Source organism: Elephas maximus, chromosome 14 (genome assembly GCF_024166365.1).
Source record: "Elephas maximus indicus isolate mEleMax1 chromosome 14, mEleMax1 primary haplotype, whole genome shotgun sequence".
NCBI lineage: Eukaryota > Metazoa > Chordata > Mammalia > Proboscidea > Elephantidae > Elephas > Elephas maximus.
The window spans coordinates 25,391,807-25,412,322 of record NC_064832.1 but is presented as its reverse complement, the minus strand read 5'-3'; the positions used below and the strand labels follow the sequence as shown (position 1 = coordinate 25,412,322).

The 20,516-nt window shown below is 42.2% G+C and overlaps 1 protein-coding gene across 3 annotated transcripts in view; it reads right to left on the bottom strand.

The window, feature by feature from the left end:
- Nucleotides 1-20,516, bottom strand: part of ATP7B (ATPase copper transporting beta) — a 134,355-nt gene that overhangs the window by 59,708 nt on the left and 54,131 nt on the right. For all 3 annotated transcript variants that reach the window (XM_049853292.1, XM_049853290.1, XM_049853291.1), the window contains exon 3: nt 5,082-6,327. In XM_049853292.1, coding sequence (XP_049709249.1) covers nt 5,082-6,327 — 1,246 coding nt within the window. The remainder of the gene's footprint in view (nt 1-5,081; nt 6,328-20,516) is intronic.

Here is a 20,516-nt window from a genome sequence, read left to right as displayed (position 1 = left end):
GCTAGGAAGAAAGGCCTGACATTCTACTGCTGAAAATCAGCCAATGAAAACCCTATGAATCACAACGCCCTGATCCTCAACTGAACATGGAATTGGCGAGGAATGGAAACCCTGGTGGTGCAGTGGTTAAGTGCTACGGCTGCTAACCAAAAAGGCTAGCAGTTCAAATCCACCAGGCTCTCCTTGGGAACTCTATGTGGCAGTTCTACTCTGACCTATAGTATCGCTATGAGTCAGAATCAACCTGATGGCAACAGGTCTGGTTTTTTGGTTTAGGCAGCATTTTGTTCCATTGTGCATGGGGTCGCCATTGAGTCAGGAGCGGCTGAACAGCAGCTAACAACAACCACGTGTCTGGCACTCTGCTGGGCGGCGGGGATACAGCAGTAAACAAAAGAGAAAACCCCCTGCCCTACTGGGAGGAATCAGACAACATACAAATACACCAAACATGGAATGTCACTGGTGATAAGAGCTATGGAGGAAAACAAAACAGGGAAGATAGAAAAGAGCTGGAGGTGGGAGTGGGGGTGGGGAGGCTGTGGTACTAAATAGGGTGGGCAAGGCGGGCCACACTGGCAAATGAGGGGGCAAGCCCTGCAGATTTGGGAGGGAAGAGCATTCCAGACAAAGGGGAGAGCAAGCCTGCACTGAATAACACCAAGGGATCAGAAAGGTCATGGGCTGGGGGAGGTGGCTTCTACACCACTGCAAGAGCTTTTCCTTCTAACAGTCAGGTGGGGAGGTCTGGGAGGTTTCTAGCAGAGTTAACAGGACCACTCTGAATGCTGGCTGGGATACGGACTGTAGGACTGAAAGGCAAGGAGCAAGGGAGGCCCGTCTGGAGGTTCTTCTAGGACCCAGGAGAGGGAGGATGGTGGCCTGAACCAGGGTAATGGTCTTTCTGATCATATCTCCCATTGCTGATGCTCTAAGCTCCATCCCAACCAGGCTGCTCCAAAACACACCCGGAGGTCCCCCGCCTTTAGGGCTTTGCTTGTGCCCCGTCTGGTATGAAGGTAGCTGAAGCCCTGGTGGCGCAGTGGTTAAGAACTTGGCTACTAATCGAGAGGTCAGCAGTTTGAACCCACCAGCTACTCCTTGGAAACCCTATGGGGCAGTTCTACTCTGTCCTACAGTGTCGCGGTGCATCAGAATTGACTTGACAGCAATGCATCTGGTTTTCTGGTTTATATTCATGTATGCATTCTCTCATTGACTCATTCCATCCTCTCATTCATTCATTTGAAAAATATCACATAAACCAGTATAGAGTCGTCTCCCTAGGTGATTAAAAAAAAAAAAAAAACCAGGTGGAAAATGTATTTTTAGTAATTCAGCTGACTAAAAGTCAATGCCTGCCACTTGCCTTTTTGGTTTGAGATGCATATCCCACCCTTCCTCTACTCCACTCTACTACAGGGGACTGACTCATACAGACACTTGTCCCAGGCTCCCTTGTCAACTGGTTTCTGATTATGTCTGGCCCATGTGAGACAACGTGAAGGAAGTGGTAGGACAGAAAGGAGAAAAGCCAGGGGTTCCCCATCTCTCCTTGGTAGTCCAGTTCCTGCCCACAGCCTCCCCCTCTGAGGCCCTAGGGGTCCAGTCCCACCAGGCAGCCTTGGTCCCTGGGCTCTGGGCTCTGGTCCCAGAGTTTTGGAGAGTGCTGGCTTCCTAATGTTGTTAATCTCTTGGGTTTCCTCCCCCGTCCCTGCTTAGCTTTTCCTCTCTCTATTGCCTCTGTAATTAGTTCCTGAGATTAAATTCCCTCCATTGGGGTACCCTGTGACTATGCCTGTTACGGCCCTTTCTGTAGCATGTGAAACTCCTCTTCATTTCCTCCAAAAATCCTACTATGTGTTGTGTGCTCGTGACTCAGAGGAGAAACAAGCCACTTACGGTCTGAAGAACGTCCTCAAGGAGCTCCTTACTCAATACAGAATGACTGATCAAATAGAAATAATACGTTTTAGCATGTAAATGGCTATAAAAGACACATTAATGGTTTATTCTAAATTTGGGTTGTCAGAAATAGGAAACAGACAAACTTGATTTTCAAATAAACAATAAATAATTTTTTTAGTGTAAGTAGCCCTGGTGGTGCAGTGGTTAAGAGCTCAGCTGCTAACCAAAAGGTTGGTTGTTCGAACCTACCAGCTACTCTTTGGAATCTCTATGGGTCGCTATGAGTCAGAATCAACTCAACAGCAAAAGGAACAGGGAACAATGTCCCAAATATTGCATGGGACCTACTTATACAAAAATTATTTGTTGATCAGAAATTAAAATTTAACTCGGAATCCTGTATTTTCATTTGCTCAATATGGTATCCTAATACCTCTTGGGCTAAATACGATTCTCGTAATTCTGACCAATAAAAGTTATTGTTCTTCTCTTGAGATTTACTGAGTCAAATCCAATTATTCTTTAATGTGTAGTTCAATGCATTTTTTTTTCAATGCTAATTTCTTCTCACTGTTAAGACCCTCACTCTGAGAGACTTTAAGCCTCTAGCAATACAGCAGACATTGGCCCTGTACTGCACTTCTTACCTTCTGAATACAGGATTCACTGTCCTTTTGTGTTTTCCTTATTGATTTTTGCTTTTTGAAAACTCCTTCCACAAACCTAATACACAAAACCAAGTAGAGAATGTAGCCAAGGCTGTCCACATGACACACACTTGCTTTAATGGCATATGCGAGTACAGAGGGAGAGAGAAAAGAATTTTCAAGAGACAACCTTAATTTCTGTGGCCATAGGGAGCTGGATGTGGGAAGCCAAAGGCCAAGTGGCCCAGAGCCCAGCAACCAGCTCCACGGCAGCACTGAGCTCCAGCCCAAGGCTCACGAAGCTGTCCAAGTCCCAGCCCAGTCAACAGATCCATGCTCAAGGGCAGAGCCTGTATCTTGGGATCTTAACAGATAAAAGTAATTGTCCCTCTCAAAATAGAACTACTGCCCGGTATTCCCCTCTCCCTCCTTAACTTCAGTCTCTCTCTGAAATTCCCTCTGCCTATCTAGCCTCCTCAGCTAAGCTATGGGGTGGCCTCCACCTCCTCCCCATCTATGCAGGCTGGCTTCCCTCCAGCCTGGACCCAGACACTGCCAGCCTCCTGCCAGTAGTCAGTGTAAATGTCTATGGACTAGCAATGTCTGTAAATTGGACATTTTCAGGCCATGGCTTCCATGACCTCTGTGGCCCCTGAAGCCCCACCTCTGTTTCAGGACTCTACCCTTCTCAGGTCCTCTGAGGTCTCCTGTCTGAAGACTCTCCTCCTCTATGTGCCACTTCCTTCCACACCAATGCCATCGAGATCTTCCCCTGCTCCCGCCATCTCTCACTCTTCCTGGGTCTCCTCCTCATCTCCCAAAAAAAAGGCTCTCCCTAAATGCTGGTGGCACTCAAATCTGCATTTCCAGCCCCACTCCCCTCCCCCCAATTCAGTTAGCATTTCAGTTAGGAGGCTCACCCCAAACAATCCCTTTCCTTCATGGCCCCTCCCCCACCTCACCAAACCAAAACAACCAAGCCACTTGCTGTTGAGTCAGGTCAGGCTCACGGGACCTCATATGTTGAGCTCCACAGTTTTAAATGGGTGTGGCCTCTTGGAAGTAGGTCACCAGGGCTTTCTTCTGAGGCACTACTGGGTGCATCTGCATTGCCAGTCTTTAGGTTCACAGTTGAGTGCCTAACTGTTTGCACAAGTCAGGTACTTCCCTATCTCTTACACACACACCCGTAACCTGACACCATGCTTGGTGGATCTGACCTCTTGGACAGCTTTCAAATCCATCTCCTGCTCTCCAGGACCATGTCATTTCTCACCCAGCCTCCTAAGTGCCTCATGGCCCCTGATCCACACTGCAGCCCGACATCAGATTGGTCTTCTAAAATAGAATCTGATCTCATCCTTCTTCTGCTCAATATCCACCAGTGGCTCCCCTCACCTTCACAACAAAGGCCAAATCCCTCAGCTTGGCACACAGGGCCCTGCAGCTGTGTCCCCCCAACTGCCCAGCCTCACTTCTCACCACCCCTCACTCAGCCCCCTCTCGGGACCCACAGCTTCCTCTTCTCCCACTGCAGCTTGTCCCACTGTATGGACTGCTTCCTCTGCTTCCAACACCCCACCCCTCCCTTTTTCTGCTCCTCACCTGGCCTGCTCCCACTCATCCCTCCAGGCGCAACTTTGGAGCTCCCTCCAGGGAAGCCCCTCACTGGGCTCACACAGGACCCCCTGCCTCCCTCTAGCACTGGATGCGTCCTGCTGCATTGGAACGGTCTACTCCTTCTTGGCCTCCACTCTGCTAGGGTGTAATTTCTCAGAAGAGGCCACGCCTTACTCATCAGTAGCTCCACAACTAGCACAGACCTGGCATGTGGCAGACTGCAAACGTGTGATAATGGTGTTGAACTTGGACAGTGCTCATGGAAGGGAAGTGGAGGAGAAACATGAGTCAAGGGAATGGCCACTGCCTGGTTAACGAGAGAAGGGGGTGCAGGGATGGCCACCACCCTGGAAACCTGGCCTAGTGATGTGACATTGAGATATGAGGGCATCTTGCTTTGTCAAGACTATCATGCTTACCCACCCCCTTCTCTTACTGACCAAGGTGGGGAAGGGAAATCATCGTTAAATCCCTTGCATTTCCATTTTTAAGAGAATGGTGTCTAGGAGTGGAGACTAAGGTCCTGTTATAGTTTTTATTATCTTGTTTTGCTTAGCAGAGAAACCTTCAGAGACAGTGATGATTCCTTTGGTGAGTGAAGGGCCAGATGCGCCAACAGTACCCTTCAGAATACAGAATCAGAATGGTCTTTGGAAAAGAAGCCAAAAATCCAGGGAGCTCAGCTTTCTAGTCTCAGCAGCATGAGAGACAAAACCTACAAACTTGGAAATTCTATTTCCTCTATCCTAACAAACTTGTAAGAAAAATTTACAGAATTTTGCTGGCACTATCTACATTTAAGATAGTGAATATGGCTCACCTCTCCCATCACCCATGCAGTGTTGTAAGACACAAAAAGAAAAGGCGATGACCCCAGGATACACCGCACATGCGGCAACCACATACCAGAGATGATGGAAGCCTCAAATCCCATGTCTTCTACAGCAGCTCTGAGTTCTTCTGGGTTAATTAGAGCAGAGTTAAAGAGAATAGTTCCAGTCCCTTCAGTCAGAGAGACTGATATCTGCTGCACCCCTTCCCTCTGGGAGATGACGCCTTCGATGGACTGGACACAGGAAGCGCAGGTCATGCCAGCAATGGTGAGCACCACAGAACTGTGCACTCCATGTTTGTGGTTTCTCTGGGAGGAGTCACAGGAATGGAGTTCAGAAGGCCTGACATCTGGCAGGCACTCAGTCCCACTCGCTTCTGAACCATCAGGAAGCTGAACCTTAAAGTTCCCAGGTGGAAGAGCCTCAATGGCCTTCTGCAGGGACACTGGGGAGATGCGAGAAGGCTCAAACTGTACTTGGGCAGTTCTGTTCTCCAAGGACACTTGTATACTTCGAACCCCTGGGAGCTGGCCTATGTTTTCTTCAATACTGAGGACACAAGACTTACAGCGCATTCCATCCACTCGCAGTTGCAGGGTGACCTCGCGACTTTCTTGGTCCCCCAGGGCCTCAGAATTATTAAGACTCTGGTGAGCAGGAGTTGAAGGTCTCTTTGGATTAGTGCTTTGTAATCGTCCGATATCAATTGGCCCCAGGCTTAGGGGAGCCACTTTGTTCTTGACAGCAGCTTCAAACCCCATGTCATTGACATGGTCCCTGAGGTCTTCGGGTTGAATGAGATAAGGCTGATATGTGATGACTGCTTCCTGGTTGCCCAGTGAGACTCTGACTCGCACCACGCCCTGCAGTTTCCCAATCTTGCCTTCTATGGAGCTGACACAGGACTGGCAGGTCATGCCTTCCACCCGAAGCTTGACCACAGCCTCCCCGGAAGGCGAGGACCTGCAGGGCCAGGAAGCAGCCTTTCCTTCGGCGATGCTAGCCTCGAAGCCCATGTCCGCAATGTGGCGGCAGACCTGCTGCAGGCTCATGACCGATGGCACATGTGTCACAGTCGCGATGCCCTGTTCCAAGGAGACCTTAATGCTCATGATGCCGTTCAAACTGGAAATCCTGCCCTCAATAGACTTGACACACGACTGGCCAGTCATGCCCAGAATGCTGACCGTGCCGGTGGCCATTTGAGAAGGAGGGGACACACTGTCCAGACTGCCTTCGTAGCCAACATTGTCAAAGGCAAAATTCTGCTTCATTGCTGGTTCCCCGGCACGAGCAGGTAAAGAGAGTCTAGATAAGATCTAAAAGGAAAAGAAATCACATTTTTTAGTCCTTAAAACTAAATATTTCCTGAAATATCCCAGCTTGTATGACACTGAGAAAACGGAAAACAATGCCACTGGTGTCAAAACATTCCAAGAGTACAAGAATATAAAATACAAAGGAAGAAAGCTATAAGACATCATTTATAAAATAAAAGGGATCAGATGGGTGCTTTTAGCTCTGACATTCTGTGATTCTGAACCTCTAAGTCAACTGTTTACCACCTTAATACAATGGTTTTAAGAAGACATGGAGGTTTCTGGAGGAAAGAAGGAAAGCACGGTGTGGCTTATATGCGTAGAGCATGGCAGGACAGGCCTACAGGAGCGGCAGAGAGGACAGCAGCCCACAATGGGAAGGCACAGGACAGATGTCCCAAAACAGCCTCCCTGCTCTCCTCCATTAACATCAGAAGCCTCCCAACAGGGCTTGGTCCTTTCAGATAAACGTGTGGAGGACCTGCTGAAATGCAAACCCCCAGAACAGGTAAGTGATACCTTAATTCTGCATCTCTTTCTAGGGTTGTCTGCCTCACTCTCTTAGCAGGGTTAAAAGTGCTTAACCACGGGTTTTGTGTTCAAACCACAGGAACCCCAGATCCCACGGGGTTGGAATCTGCAGGTGGATCACAATGCCTGTGAAAGAAGGTCTGGAAGTATGTTCCCCGGAGGAAGGGGAAATGAGGGCCGTTAAGAGGCAGGAGGGGAAGAGCTGGAAGGACAAGAAGTTGAGGTTAACAAGGAACTTCAAAGTTCTGCCTCGGGCGGAGTGCCATGTCTTTGGGATGGAATGAAACACTGCCCGGTCTTGCACCATCTTCATGATCCTTGCTATGCCTGAGTCCATTGCTGTGTCCACTGTGTATTTTGAGTGCCTTCCAACTTAGGGGGCTTACCTTCCAGCACTATCTTGGCCAATATTTTGTTGTGATCCAAAGGTTTTCATTGGCTAATTTTCACAAGATCGCCAAGCCACCACCTGTCTGTCACTTTATGACACTGTGGTGGCTTGCATGTTGCTATGGTGCTGCAAGCTGTATCACTGGTACTTCAAAGACCAGCAGGGTCACACATGGTGGACAGGTTTCAGTGGACCTTCCAGAGTAAGACAGACAGACAGGATAGTGGTAGCCATTACCTAAAATTGAAAGTGCTTCACCAAATTAAATGGTTCTGGTGGCACAGTGGTTGAGAGCTATGGCTGCTAACCAAAAGGGTGGCAGTTCAAATCCACCAGCCATTCCTCGGAAGCTCTGTGGGGAAATTCCACTTGGTCCTATAGGATCACTATGAGTTCGAATCGACTTGACAGCAATGGGAATGGTTTTTTGCTTGTTTGTTTGTTTTCTCAATGCATCACAATACAGATGTTATTTCCTGTTTTTTTCACCTAATGATGCAGTCTCAGCCATTTTATCTATCAACACATGAAATTTTCTTTTCACAGGCTCCCTAACTTGCCACTCTCTTAGCTCGGTAAAGTTACTACACCAGTATTTTATGTGATTCTGGAGTTTGAGAACAGGCCTTTTATACACCATATGACAAAAAGCATGTTTCTCTCTATTCAAGTACGATCCTACTTCTCTTCCGATAAGCCTCAATTACAAGAGATTGATCTTTTCCACATCCTTGTGCATAAAACATAGATCTTTCTAGCTTGGCTTTTTGTACAGCTTACCAAGATACAACCTTAAATAACTTTTAAAACACACTACGATGTTTGTGGAAACCCTGCTGGCGTAGTAGTTAAATGGTACAGCTGCTAACCAAAGGGCTGGCAGTTCGAATCCACCAGGCGCTCCTTGGAAACTCTAGGGGGCGGTTCTACTCTGTCCTATAGGGTTGCTGTAAGTCAGAATCGACTTACAGCACTGGTTTGGTATGGCTTTTTTTGGATAATGTTTGTTTATATATCCATAAAGGAAATTGTAAGGTAGCTTGGGAATATTAATTATAAAAAAATGTTTTCTAAAATGTTCGTCGCAGCATTTCCTAAACAATGGAGAAAAAAGGAAATAATTAAGAAATTTATGAGACAGCAATTCAACAGATTACACTGAATTGAATAAAAATACTGAAATCATCTGCAGTATAAAAATGGACATGAAAATACATGATAAAGATGATATAGTATACCGGTGCGAAAAACATAGGTTATTCAATAAGTATTACTGGAGGCAGGGCCAAGATGGCTGAAAAGCCGGAAGCTTCCTGCAAACGCTCTTAAAACAAACACCCGAAAAAACAAGTGAAATGATTATATTTACAACAACCTGGAAACCCTGAACATCAAAGGCAAAGTCAGAAAACAGACTGAGCAGCAAGGGGAGAGAGATGCAGTTCAGAAGCAGAGAGGAGTTGCCGGAACTGAAACACCGGGATCCCTCAGACACCATTCCTGGGAGCAGCTGGGGTGGGCTGGTGGTAGCATTCACCCGCAGTTTCCACAGGAAGAAGAAGCCAGCCGCACAGCCTACTCGCACCTATGGAACGAGAAAAGAACGGCACTCTCAGCAAAGGCTAAGTACTTGCATATATTTTACCGCGCCCCCCGGCCCGTAGCCGGCTTCAGTGGCTGTTGATTTCCCTGGGCCTGAGATAGGCCCTGTTCAGCCCTGAAGACATGCTCCAGGCCTTGGAGAAGGAATAAATTCGCAATTGGGGGAATAGAAAATTTGCCAGATCCACTAACTGGGGGAGCTCAGGATAGAAGCGGCTTCTGACCAGGCATAAACGATCTGTGGACTTTGAATACCTTTCCCCACTGCATGGACCTGTGTAGGCCTATTTCAGGAGGACAGGCCCTTGTTGGCAGACTACAACTGTTTCAGCTGTGCAGTGGAGAGGTGGGTGTTTAATGTTTGATACTGCCTTGCCTATTAAACAGGGTCCGCACCTACCCACATCAGGGGCCTAAAGACTGGTGGCTCCACTCAGGTCACCCAGCCACCCACGACAGGGGTCCAAGGATAACTGATTCCTCCCAGTCCTTACAAACAAAAACACTGGGTGCCCACAGTCCATACACAGAACCCACCCACCTGTATGCTCTAGGGAAGAGGGAAGTGCTTTCCTCACGGACACTTTGGGGATGGTTCTCAGCCCCCTGCCTTGTTCAGAGCATGACTCCCTGTGGCAACCAGATACCAGCACCTACACCAATCACCTCTGCACTTCTAAGACTGAAGAACAGTGCCTGTACCACACACTTGATGATCAGCTACCTGGACACCTAAGTGAAGTCATACAAGAGAAGTGAACAGACTCCTAGACTGATATACCTGATAATAGCTCTAGCCATCAGAGTTCCAAAGGCAAAAACAATCAAGCTAGCTCAATCAAGCAACCAATTTTGGCATGTCAAAATAAAGCAAACCAAGAAACTCTGATACAGTAGGCAAACATTAAATAAACTAATACAATACATTATAGATGGCTTGGACACAAGAGTCAATATCAAGTCACATAAAGAAACAGACCATGATCACCTCAACAAGCTCTCAAAACAAAGAATTAACAGATCTTCTGGATGAAGGTACTCTCCTGGAATTTCTGGATGCAGAATTCAAAAGATTAATATACACAACAAGACATCAGGAACAAAATTAGGAACAAGATCAGGCAATACACAGAACAAGCCAAGCAACACACAAACAAAACACTTAAAGAAATTAAAAAGGTTATTTAAGAACATAGTGAAAATTTTAATAAGCTGCAAGAATCCAGAGAGACATCAATCAAAAATTCAGAAGATTAACAATAAAATTACAGAATTAGACCACTCGATTGAAAGTCAGAGGAGCAAAATTGAGCAAGTGGAGGGCAGAATTGGTGACCTTGAAGATAAAGCACGTTGCACCAATATATTTGAAGAAAAATCAGATAAAAGAATTTAAAAAAATGAAGAAACTTTAAGAATTATGTGGGACTATCAAGAGAAATAACCTACGAGTGACTGGAGTACCAGAAAAGGGAGGGATAACAGAAAATAGGGAGATAATTGTTAAAAATTTGTGGGCAGAAAACTTCCCTCACATCGTGAAAGACGAGAAGCTATCTATCCAAGATGTTCACTGAACTCCACATAAGGTAGACGTCAAAAGAAAGTCACCAAGACATAGCATAATCAAACTTGTCAAAACCAAATATAAAGACAGAATTTTAAAAGCAACTAGGGATAAACAAAAAGCCACCTACAACGGAGAGTCAATGAGAATAAGCTCAGACTACTCACCAGAAACCATGCAGGCAAGAAGGCAATGGGATGACTTACATAAAGAATTGAAGGAAAAGAACTGCCAGCCAAGAATCATATATATAGCAAAACTTCCTATCAAATATGAAGGAGAAATTAGGTCATTTCCAGATAAACAGAAATTTAGAGAATTCGTAAAAACCAAGACAAAACTACAACAAATACTAAAGGGAGTTCTTTGGTTAGAAAATTAACAACATCAGGTACCAACCCAAGGTGAGAACAATCAGAGCAATCAGATGTTAACCCAGACGGGGAAATCACAAGAATAAATCAAGATAAAAAAACGCTCAAAACAGGGAAACAACAATGTTATTATGTAAAAGAAGACAACATTAAAACAATAAAGAGGGACTAAGAAATGTAGTCACAGATCTTTCATATGGAGAGGAAGACAAGGCGACACAAAGAAATAAAAGTTAGGTTTAAATTTAGACAAATACCGGTAAATACTAAGGTAACCACAAAGGAGACAAACTATTCTACACATCAAAATACAAGAAAAAAATAGAGACACAGTAGAAAAAAAAATCAATAACAACGAATATGAGGAAAAGACAATAAAAACCCTAGTGCGAAAAGACAATACATAAACTACTCAGCACAAAAAATTAAGCAGGAAAAAGAAATTGTCAACAACACACAACAAAAGACGTCAATGGACTAAATGCACCAATAAAGAAATCAAGAGTGGCTGAATGGATTAAAAAACATGACCCGTCTACACGCTGCCTACAAGAGACACACCTTAGGCTTAGAGACACAAACAAACTAAAACTCAAACAATGGAAAAAAATATGTCAAGCAAAGAGCAATCAAAAAAGAGCAGGAGTGGCAATATTAATCTTAAATCTACCAAGACAAGGAAAAGGAAGGACACTATATAATGATTAAAGGGACAATATACCAGGAGGATATAACCATATGAAATATTTATGCACCCAATGACAGGGGTACAAGATACATAAAACAAACTCTGTTGGCAGCATTGAAAAGTAAGATAGACAGTTCCAAAATTATAGTAGGAGACTTAAACACACCACTTTCAGTGAAGGACAGAAGATCCAGAAAGAAGCTCAGTAAGACACAGAAGATCTAAATGCCACAATCAACCAACTTGACCCCATAGACATATACAGAACACTTCATTCAACATCAGTCAAGGATACTTTGCTTTCTAGTGTACATGGAACATTCTCTAGACTAGAACACATATTAGGTCATAAAGCAAGCCTCAGCAGAACCGAAAACATCAAAATAATACAAAGCATTTTCTCTGACCATAAGGCCACAGAAGTTGAAATGAATAACAGAATAAGCAGGAAAAAGAAATCTAACACTTCTAAACTAAACAAAACCCTGCTCAAAAAAGACTGCATTATATAAGACATTAAGGATGGAATAAAGAAATTGATAGAATTCAATGAGAATGAAAACAATTCCTATCAGAACCTTTAGGACACAGCAAAAGCGGTACTCAGAGGTCAATTTATATCAATAAATGCACACATACAAAAAGAAGAAAGGGCCCAAACCAAAGACTTATCCCCACAAGCTGAACAAATAGAGACCTACGGAAGAAATCCTCAGGCACCAGAAGAAAGCAAATAAGAAAAATTAGAGCAGAATTAAATGAAATAGAAAACAGAAAACAATTGAAAGAAATAACAAGACCAAAAGCTGGTTCTTTGAAAAAAAAAAAAAAAAACTAACAATATTGATAAACCATTGGCCAAACTGACAAAAGAAAAGCAGGGGAGGAAGCCAATAACTCAAATAAGAAATGAGATGGGCAATACCACAACAGACCCAACTGAAATTAAAAGAATCATATCAGATTACTACAAAAAATTATACTGCAACAAATTTGAAAACCTCGAACAAATGGATGAATTCCTAGTAACACACTACCTACCTAAACTAACATAAACAGAGGTAGAACAACTAAACAGACCCATAACAAAAGATGAGATTGAAAAGGTAATCAAAAAACTCCCAACAAATATAAGCCCTGGCCCAGATGGCTTCACTGCAGAGTTCTACCAAACTTTCAGAGAAGAGTTAACACCACTACTACTAAAGGTATTTCAGAGCCTAGAAAAGGCCAGAATACTACCAAACTCATTCTATGAAGCCAGAATATCCCTGATACCAAAACCAGGTAAAGACACCACAAGAAAAGGAAATTACTGACCTATAACCCTTATGAACTTAGATGCAAAAGTCCTCAACAAAATTCTAGCCAATAGAATTCAACAACATATCAAAAAAAAAATTCACCATGACCAAGTAGGATTCTTACCAGGTATGCAGGGATGGTTCAGCATTAGAAAAACAATGTAATCCATCATATAAATAAAACAAAAGACAAGAACCATATGATTTTATCAACTGACGCAGAAAAGGCATTTGACAAAGTTCAACACTCATTCATGATAAAAACTCTCAGCAAAATAGGAATAGAAGGAGAATTCATCAACATAACAAAGGGCATTTATACAAAGCCAACGGCCAACATCATCCTAAATGGAGAGAGTCTGAAAGCATTCCTCTTGAGAACAGGAACCAGCCAAGGATGCCTTTTATCACCGCTCTTATTGAACATTGCGCTGGAAGTCCTAGCCAGAGCAATTAGGCTAGATAAAGAAATAAAGGGCATCCAGATTGGCAAGGAAGAAGTAAAAGTATCTCTATTTGCAGATGACCTGATTTTAAACACATAAAACCCTAAAAAATCTTCAAGAAAACAACTGAAACTAATAGAAGAGTTCAGCAGAGTTTCTAGACACAAAATAAACATACAAAAATCAGTTAGATTCCTCTACAGCGACAAAAAGAACATCGAAGAGGAAATCACCAAATCAATACCATTTACAGTAGCCCCCAAGAAGATAAAATACTTAGGAATAAATCTTACCAGAGATGTAAAAGACTTATACAAAGAAACCCACAAAACACTTCTCTAAGGAACCACAAGAGACCTACATAGGTGGAAAAACATACCTTGCTCATGGATAGGAAGACTTAACATTGTAAAAATGTCTATTCTACCAAAAGTCATCTATAGATACAATGCAATTCCCAACCAAATTCCAATGACATTTTTTAATGAGATGGAGAAACAAATCACCAACTTCATATGGAAGGGCAAGAGGCCCCAGATAAGTAAGGCCCTACTGAAAAAGAAGAACAAAGTGGGAGGACTTACTCTGCCTGATTTTAGAACCTATTATACAACCACAGTAGTCAAAACAGCCTGGTACTGGTACAACAGATACATAGACCAATGGAACAGAATCGAGAATCCAGACACAAATCCATCCACATATGAGGAGTGGATATTTGAAAAAGGCCCAAGATCAGTCAAATGGGGAAAAGACAGTCTTTTTAACAAATAGTCCTGGCATAACTAGATATCCATCTGCAAAAAAATGAAACAAGACTCATACATCACACCATGCACAAAAATGAACTCAAAATGAATCAAAGAACTAAATATAAAATCTAAAACGATAAAGATCATGGAAAAAAAAAATAGGGACAACGTTAGGAACCCTAATACATGTCATAAACAGAGCACAAGGCATTATGAACAATGCAGAAGAGAAACTAGATAACTGGGAGCTCCTAAAAATCAAACACCTACACTCATCCAAAGACTTCTCCAAAACAGTAAAAGGATTATTTACAGACTGGGCAAAAATTTTTAGCTATGATATTTCTAATCAGCGTTGGATCTCTAAAATCTACATGAAACTACAAAAACTCAACTACGAAAAGACAAATAACCCAATTAAAAAATGGGCAAAAGATATACACAGGCACTTCACTAAAAAAGACATTCAGGCAGCTAACAGATACATGAGGAAATGCTCACCATCCTTAGCCATTAAAAAAAAAAAAAAAATTAGAGGAATGCAAATCAAAACTACAGTGAGATTCCATCTCACTCCCACAAGGCTGGCATTAATCCAAAAAACACATAATAATAAATGCTGGAGAGGCTGTGGAGAGACTGGAACACTTATACACTGCTGGTGGGGATTAAAATGGTACAACCAGTTTGGAAATCGATTTAGTGCTTCCTTAAAAACGTAGAAATAGAACTAACATATGATCCAGCAACCCCACTCCTTGGAATATATCCTAGAGAAATAAGAGCCTTTACATGAACAGATATATGCATACTCATGTTCATTGCAGCACTGTTTACAATAGCAAAAAGATGGAAGCAACCAAGGTGTCCATCAACAGATGAATGATAAAGAAATTATGGTATATTCACACAACGGAAGACTACGCGTCGATAAAGAACAGTGATGAAGCTGTGGAACATTTCACAACACGGAGGAATCTGGAAGGCATTATGCTGAGTGAAATCAGTTTCAAAAGGACAAATAGTGTATAAGATCACTATTATAATAACTTGAGAAATAGTTTAAACAGAGAAGAATATATTCTTTGATGGTTATGAGATGGGTGATGAAGGGAAGAAGGGGGAGAGGTATTCACTAGTTAGATAGGAGATAAGAACTACTTTAGGTGAAGGGAAAGACAACACACAACACAGCATAACCAGACTGAACCAGAAGCAAAGAAATTTCCTGAATAAACTGAATGCTTTGAAGGCCAGCGTAGCAGGGGCAGAGATTTGGGACCATGGTTTCAGGGGACATCTAAGTTAATTGTCATAAGAAAATCTATTAAGAAACCATTCTGCATCCCACTTTGGAGAGTGGCGTCTGGGGTCTTAAATGCTAGGAAGCAGCCATGTAAGATGCATCAATTGGTCTCAACCCACCTGGACCAAAGGAGAATGAAGAACAACAAAGACACAAGGTAATTATAAGCCCAAAAGACAGAAAGGGCCGTATAAACCAGAGACTACATCAGCCTGAGACCACAAGAACTAGATGGTGCCCAGCTACAACTGATGGCTGCCTTGACAGTAAACCCAACAAAGAGCCCCTGACGGAGCAGGAGAGCAATGGGATGCAGATTCCAAATTCTCGTAAAAAGACCAGACTTAATGGTGTGACTGAGAGTAGAAGGACCTTGGAGGTCATGGTCCCCAGACCTTTTGTTAGCCCAAGACAGGAACCATTCCTAAAACCAACGCTTCAGACAGGGATTGGAATGGGGAATGGGACAGAAAATGATGCTGGTGAAAAATGAGCTTCTTGGATCAAACAGGCACATGAGACTATGTTGGCATCTCCTATCTTGAGGGGATATGAGAGGGCAGAGGGAGTCAGAAGCTGGCAGAATGCACACGAAAAGAGTGGAGGGAAGGCATGTGTTGTCTCATTAGGGGGACAGCAATTAGAAGAATATAGCAAGGTGTACATAAATTTTTGTAGGAGAGACTTACTTGATTTGTAAACTTTCACTTTAAGCACAATAAAATTTTTTAAAAAAAGTATTAATGGACAAGTGGGTAGCCACCTGGGAAACCTAAGTGAAAAAAAATACAAAGTTGGAACTTATATATCAAAAGACATTTCATACAGACCAAAGATTAAGATGTGAAAAATGAAATCATGAAAACATAGGAGAATGTCCACTATAATCTCAGAGTGAGGAAGTCTTAAATATGACCCAAAGAAAAAATCAAAAAACAGTAACAGCAATAACAAAAAATCCTGAGGCTACATAATAAAAGATCATGTAATAGTATTCAGCACTTCAAAAGAATGAGACAGCTCTATATGTCCTGAAGTGGATTGATACCTAATACATTGTTCAATAAAAGGCACAAAATATATAATGTATATAGTATGTGCCTCACTTATCTATTAGTGCATGTTGCTATGTGCTGTCAAGTCAATTCTGACTCATAGTGAACCCACAGGACAGAGTAGAACTGCCCCTATGCGTGGGGTTTCCTAGGCTATAATCTTTACGGGAGCAGATCTTCAGGTGTTGTAGTCAGGATTAATTATTTGTTAACTGAAAAGGAATCAAGGATAAAGGAAAAATTTGGAAAATATTCAAAGTCATTCATTTCAATAGAGTATTCTTATAGTAAGACATAACCCATCAACCATCTAGTCTGTTGGAAAAGGAAATCACTAATGATTTACTACCTAACTTATTTTTGTTGGTCCTAGCTCTAGCTACAGGCTCATCAAACCTGAAGCCACAATACTGGCTCTTAATTCTTTGATTGTTCATTCTGTGTTCCTACCAAAAAGGTTTGCAGACGTATTAAAAGCTATTTGTTTGTATCAAACAATACTCAAGAGCTCCCTCTTCTATCCAAGCAGGATTCTAAGACTAACAGTTATGAAAGACAAATCTTTGCAAAATACACAACTGTATGAAACACTACAGTATCTGGGGTAAAACCTCTTAACAGTCTGAATTTAGCAGTGTATTAATGGGTTTTTTAAAAGAGGATTATACACCATGACCAAGTGGGATTATCCCAGGAATGCAAGCATGGCTCAACATAAGAAAATCAATCAATTTAATAAACTGCAATGAGATAAAGAACTCAGTCAATCACTGAATGGAATAAGAAACTGACAGAGGACAGACAGCGAGAAGAGATATGTGCAGAGGTCCGCTATCAGGTAATGCAGCAAGGATTTGCCATCTTGGACTCCTTTTGGAGATCGGCGGACAGGGAGCATGGGAAAGTAGCTTCACATAGTTCCCAGCAGCAGACAGAGCACCTGGTAACCAGCGATACACATTTTCCCACGCCCCATCCTCTCCCCACTGTTCTACGTCCATGCTTCCTGACTGGCAGCAGTGGCTTGGCCAGCCGAGAAATGCAGTGTCCATGCTGCTTGGATCTGCCCCAACCACATCTAATATCGGCAAAAAGGGAGTCTGGGAAAACAACTTCATGAAGTTCACAGCAGGAGACAGGGTACCCTATAACCAGCAATATATGCTTTCCTAACCCCCCACTTATCCCACCCCCCTTCAGCCTCATCTACTTCCCACCAGCCGCAGACTCTTAGCTGGGAGGCAACTGCTTCAGCCATGGGCAACTTGGATTGGCACTGTGCACAATGCCAATTCCCTGACTCATATTGCTTTTTTCCATTTCTTTTGGTTTCTTCATGCCTCCCACCAGCTCCCCCTCCATTCTCTCGAACACCTGGCTCCATGTGCCAAATCTGCTTCTTTAAAGGCTGTGAAGCCCCGCTCGACTGGGGTACCACTCCCCCGGACTGCAACACCACACTGGTGGGATCACTGAGGCCTTTTTTTTTTTTTTTTTTTTGCATTGTTTTGCTTTGTTCTTTTCTGTTTTGTTTGTTTGTTTTCTTTTTACAGCTTGGGAGCCCCTTCTAGCTGGGCTGCACTGTATGGCTTAGGAGCCACTTCTCCACTCTTTTTTCCTTTGTGTCTTTCTTCATTTCTCAGTTCTCATCTGTCTATACTTATGTGCTTTTCCTGTCTCCTGAATAACTGGTTCTGTGTGACATCTAAGCCCCCTCTAGCCAGGCTATACTATGCAACCTGGGAGCCACTTCCCTTGTCTTCGTGGCCACACCAGTGGGACCCCGGGGGCTTTCTTTTCCAAATTTTTATCTAGTAATTTTTTTTTCTTTTTCCATTTTGCTTTTCTCCATTTCTCGGTTTCTCATGTCTCCATTTCAATGGCAAGCTCCCTTGTTTGTTTTTGGCTCCTGTTCCTTTTTCCTCTTTCCCATACCCATATTAGCTCCACACATCACAATCTCACCCCTCTTTCCTGCCTACCTCCACTGTGCGCTAACATCACATCCGCGAGCATCACAGGCACGGACTACCGGAACCTGCCCGGTACTAATTCTGGGTCTGCCCTGTCGGCCCTAATACATGCCACAAACAACCTATCCCAGCCCCTCCCCTTCAGCTGGACCTGCCCTTCTACACCACAGCTGAATGAATGACCCTATCCATTGGACACACAGGTTAAAGGTATCGTGATTACAGACAAGCAAACAACAAAGAATGCACAGCCCGCCTGCTCAGACATAACCAAATAAAACAAAAAAGTCGGACAAAACAAACAAATCTACAATCAGAAAAGGAAGAAAATACCTACTGAATGTCCTGAAGACAGGAGACAATATCAAAACATATTAAAAAAAAAAAAAAAACGGCTATATGGTTCCAGTAGGCATCCAAAACAAAACAACAGATGACTTTCCAGTATAAAAAAAGGCACTAGAACTACCTGATACAGAATTCAAACCTCTAATATTCAGAGCTATGCAAGACTAGAAGCAAAAAGAAGACAAAAATGATGAAAAACAGACATTTTTTGAAAAGGCAGGCAAACTCATGAAAAATACAGACAGAAAAAAAAGGAATTCAGGAAAATAATACACGAAAAAAAATGCCAAAATAAATTCATAACTAGAAATCATACAAAAACAACAATTAGAAATCCAAAAGGTAAACAACGAGATTACAAAAACAGACAGCGTCAAAGGGCTGAGGAGCAGGTATGAAATGCTGGAAGACAGGAAGAGTGAAATTGAAGACAAATACTTTGATAAAACTCTGAGGAAAAATCAGAAAAAAGAATGAAGAAAAATGAATAAACTCTAAGAATTATGTGGGATACAAACAAAGCAAAAATTTGCAAGTTATCAGAGTTTGAGAAAAAGGGGAGAAAATGGAAAACACAGAGAAGATCATTGAAGAATTGCTGACAGAAAGCTTCCCTAATATCATGAATGACGAAAAGCTAACCAGCCAAGAAAATCAACAAACCCCATATAGTACAGATCTCAAAAGAAACTCACCAAGGCACACCATAATCACACTCGCTAAAACCAAAGACAAAGAAAAAATCCTAACAGGAGCTGGAGAAAAACAAAGAGTCACATACACAGAAGAAACAATAAGACTAAGCTCTAATTATTCAACAGAAACCATGCAGGCAACAAGGCAAATGGGATAACATATATAAAACCTTAAAAGAAAAAAAAACTGCCAACAAAGAATAACATATCCTGCAAAACTTTCATTCAAATATGATGGTGAAATTATCCACATAAAGAGAAATTAAGGGACTATGTAAAAACCAAGCCAAACTTTCAAGAATTATTATAGGGAGTCCTTTAGTCTGGGAACAAACAACATCAGACCACAGCCTCAATTTAGGACTCAAGATTGTACCAGCCAGATACCAACCTAGGAAATGAACTCTCAAGGATTTTCCAAAACCAAAAGAATTACAACAGGCAACCAGAGAGGTTAATCTCTAAATGATTATAACATCAGAACAATAAAATCGGGAATAAACACTGTAGATATAGAACTTTCTAATAGAGAGGAAGGCAAGGTGATACCAAGTAATAATAGACTGGTTCAAATCTAGGAAAATAGTGGTAAATTTCAAGGTAAACACAAAGAAAGTTAACAAACCTACTCATCAAAATAAAGAAGAAAAACATAAAGTCTCAATAAAAACAAAAGAAATGAAAAATAAATCCACAACCAAAAGGAACTCAGCACAGGAGAGTAAGAGGAACTAAGAAAATGTTAGCACCACAAAAAAAAAGCACTACAAAAAAAGCACTACAAAATGTTACCAATAAATTTACACTTATCAATAATTACACTGAATGTAAACGACCTAAACGCACACATAAGGAGACACAGTGACACAATGGATTAAAAAAACAGGATCTATCAATATGCTGTCTACAAGAGACACACCTTTGAAACAAAGATGAAAACTTATTAAATATCAAAGGATGGAAAAAGATGTATCCAATAACTGCCAAAAAGAGAAGTGGCAATACTAATCCCAGATAAAAGACTTTAAAACAAAATTCACCATACAAGACAAAGAAGGGCACTACATAATGAGTAAAGGGATGATCTATCATGAACACTTAACCATACTAAACATCTATGCACCCAGTAACAGGGCTCCAAAATACATAAAACAAAC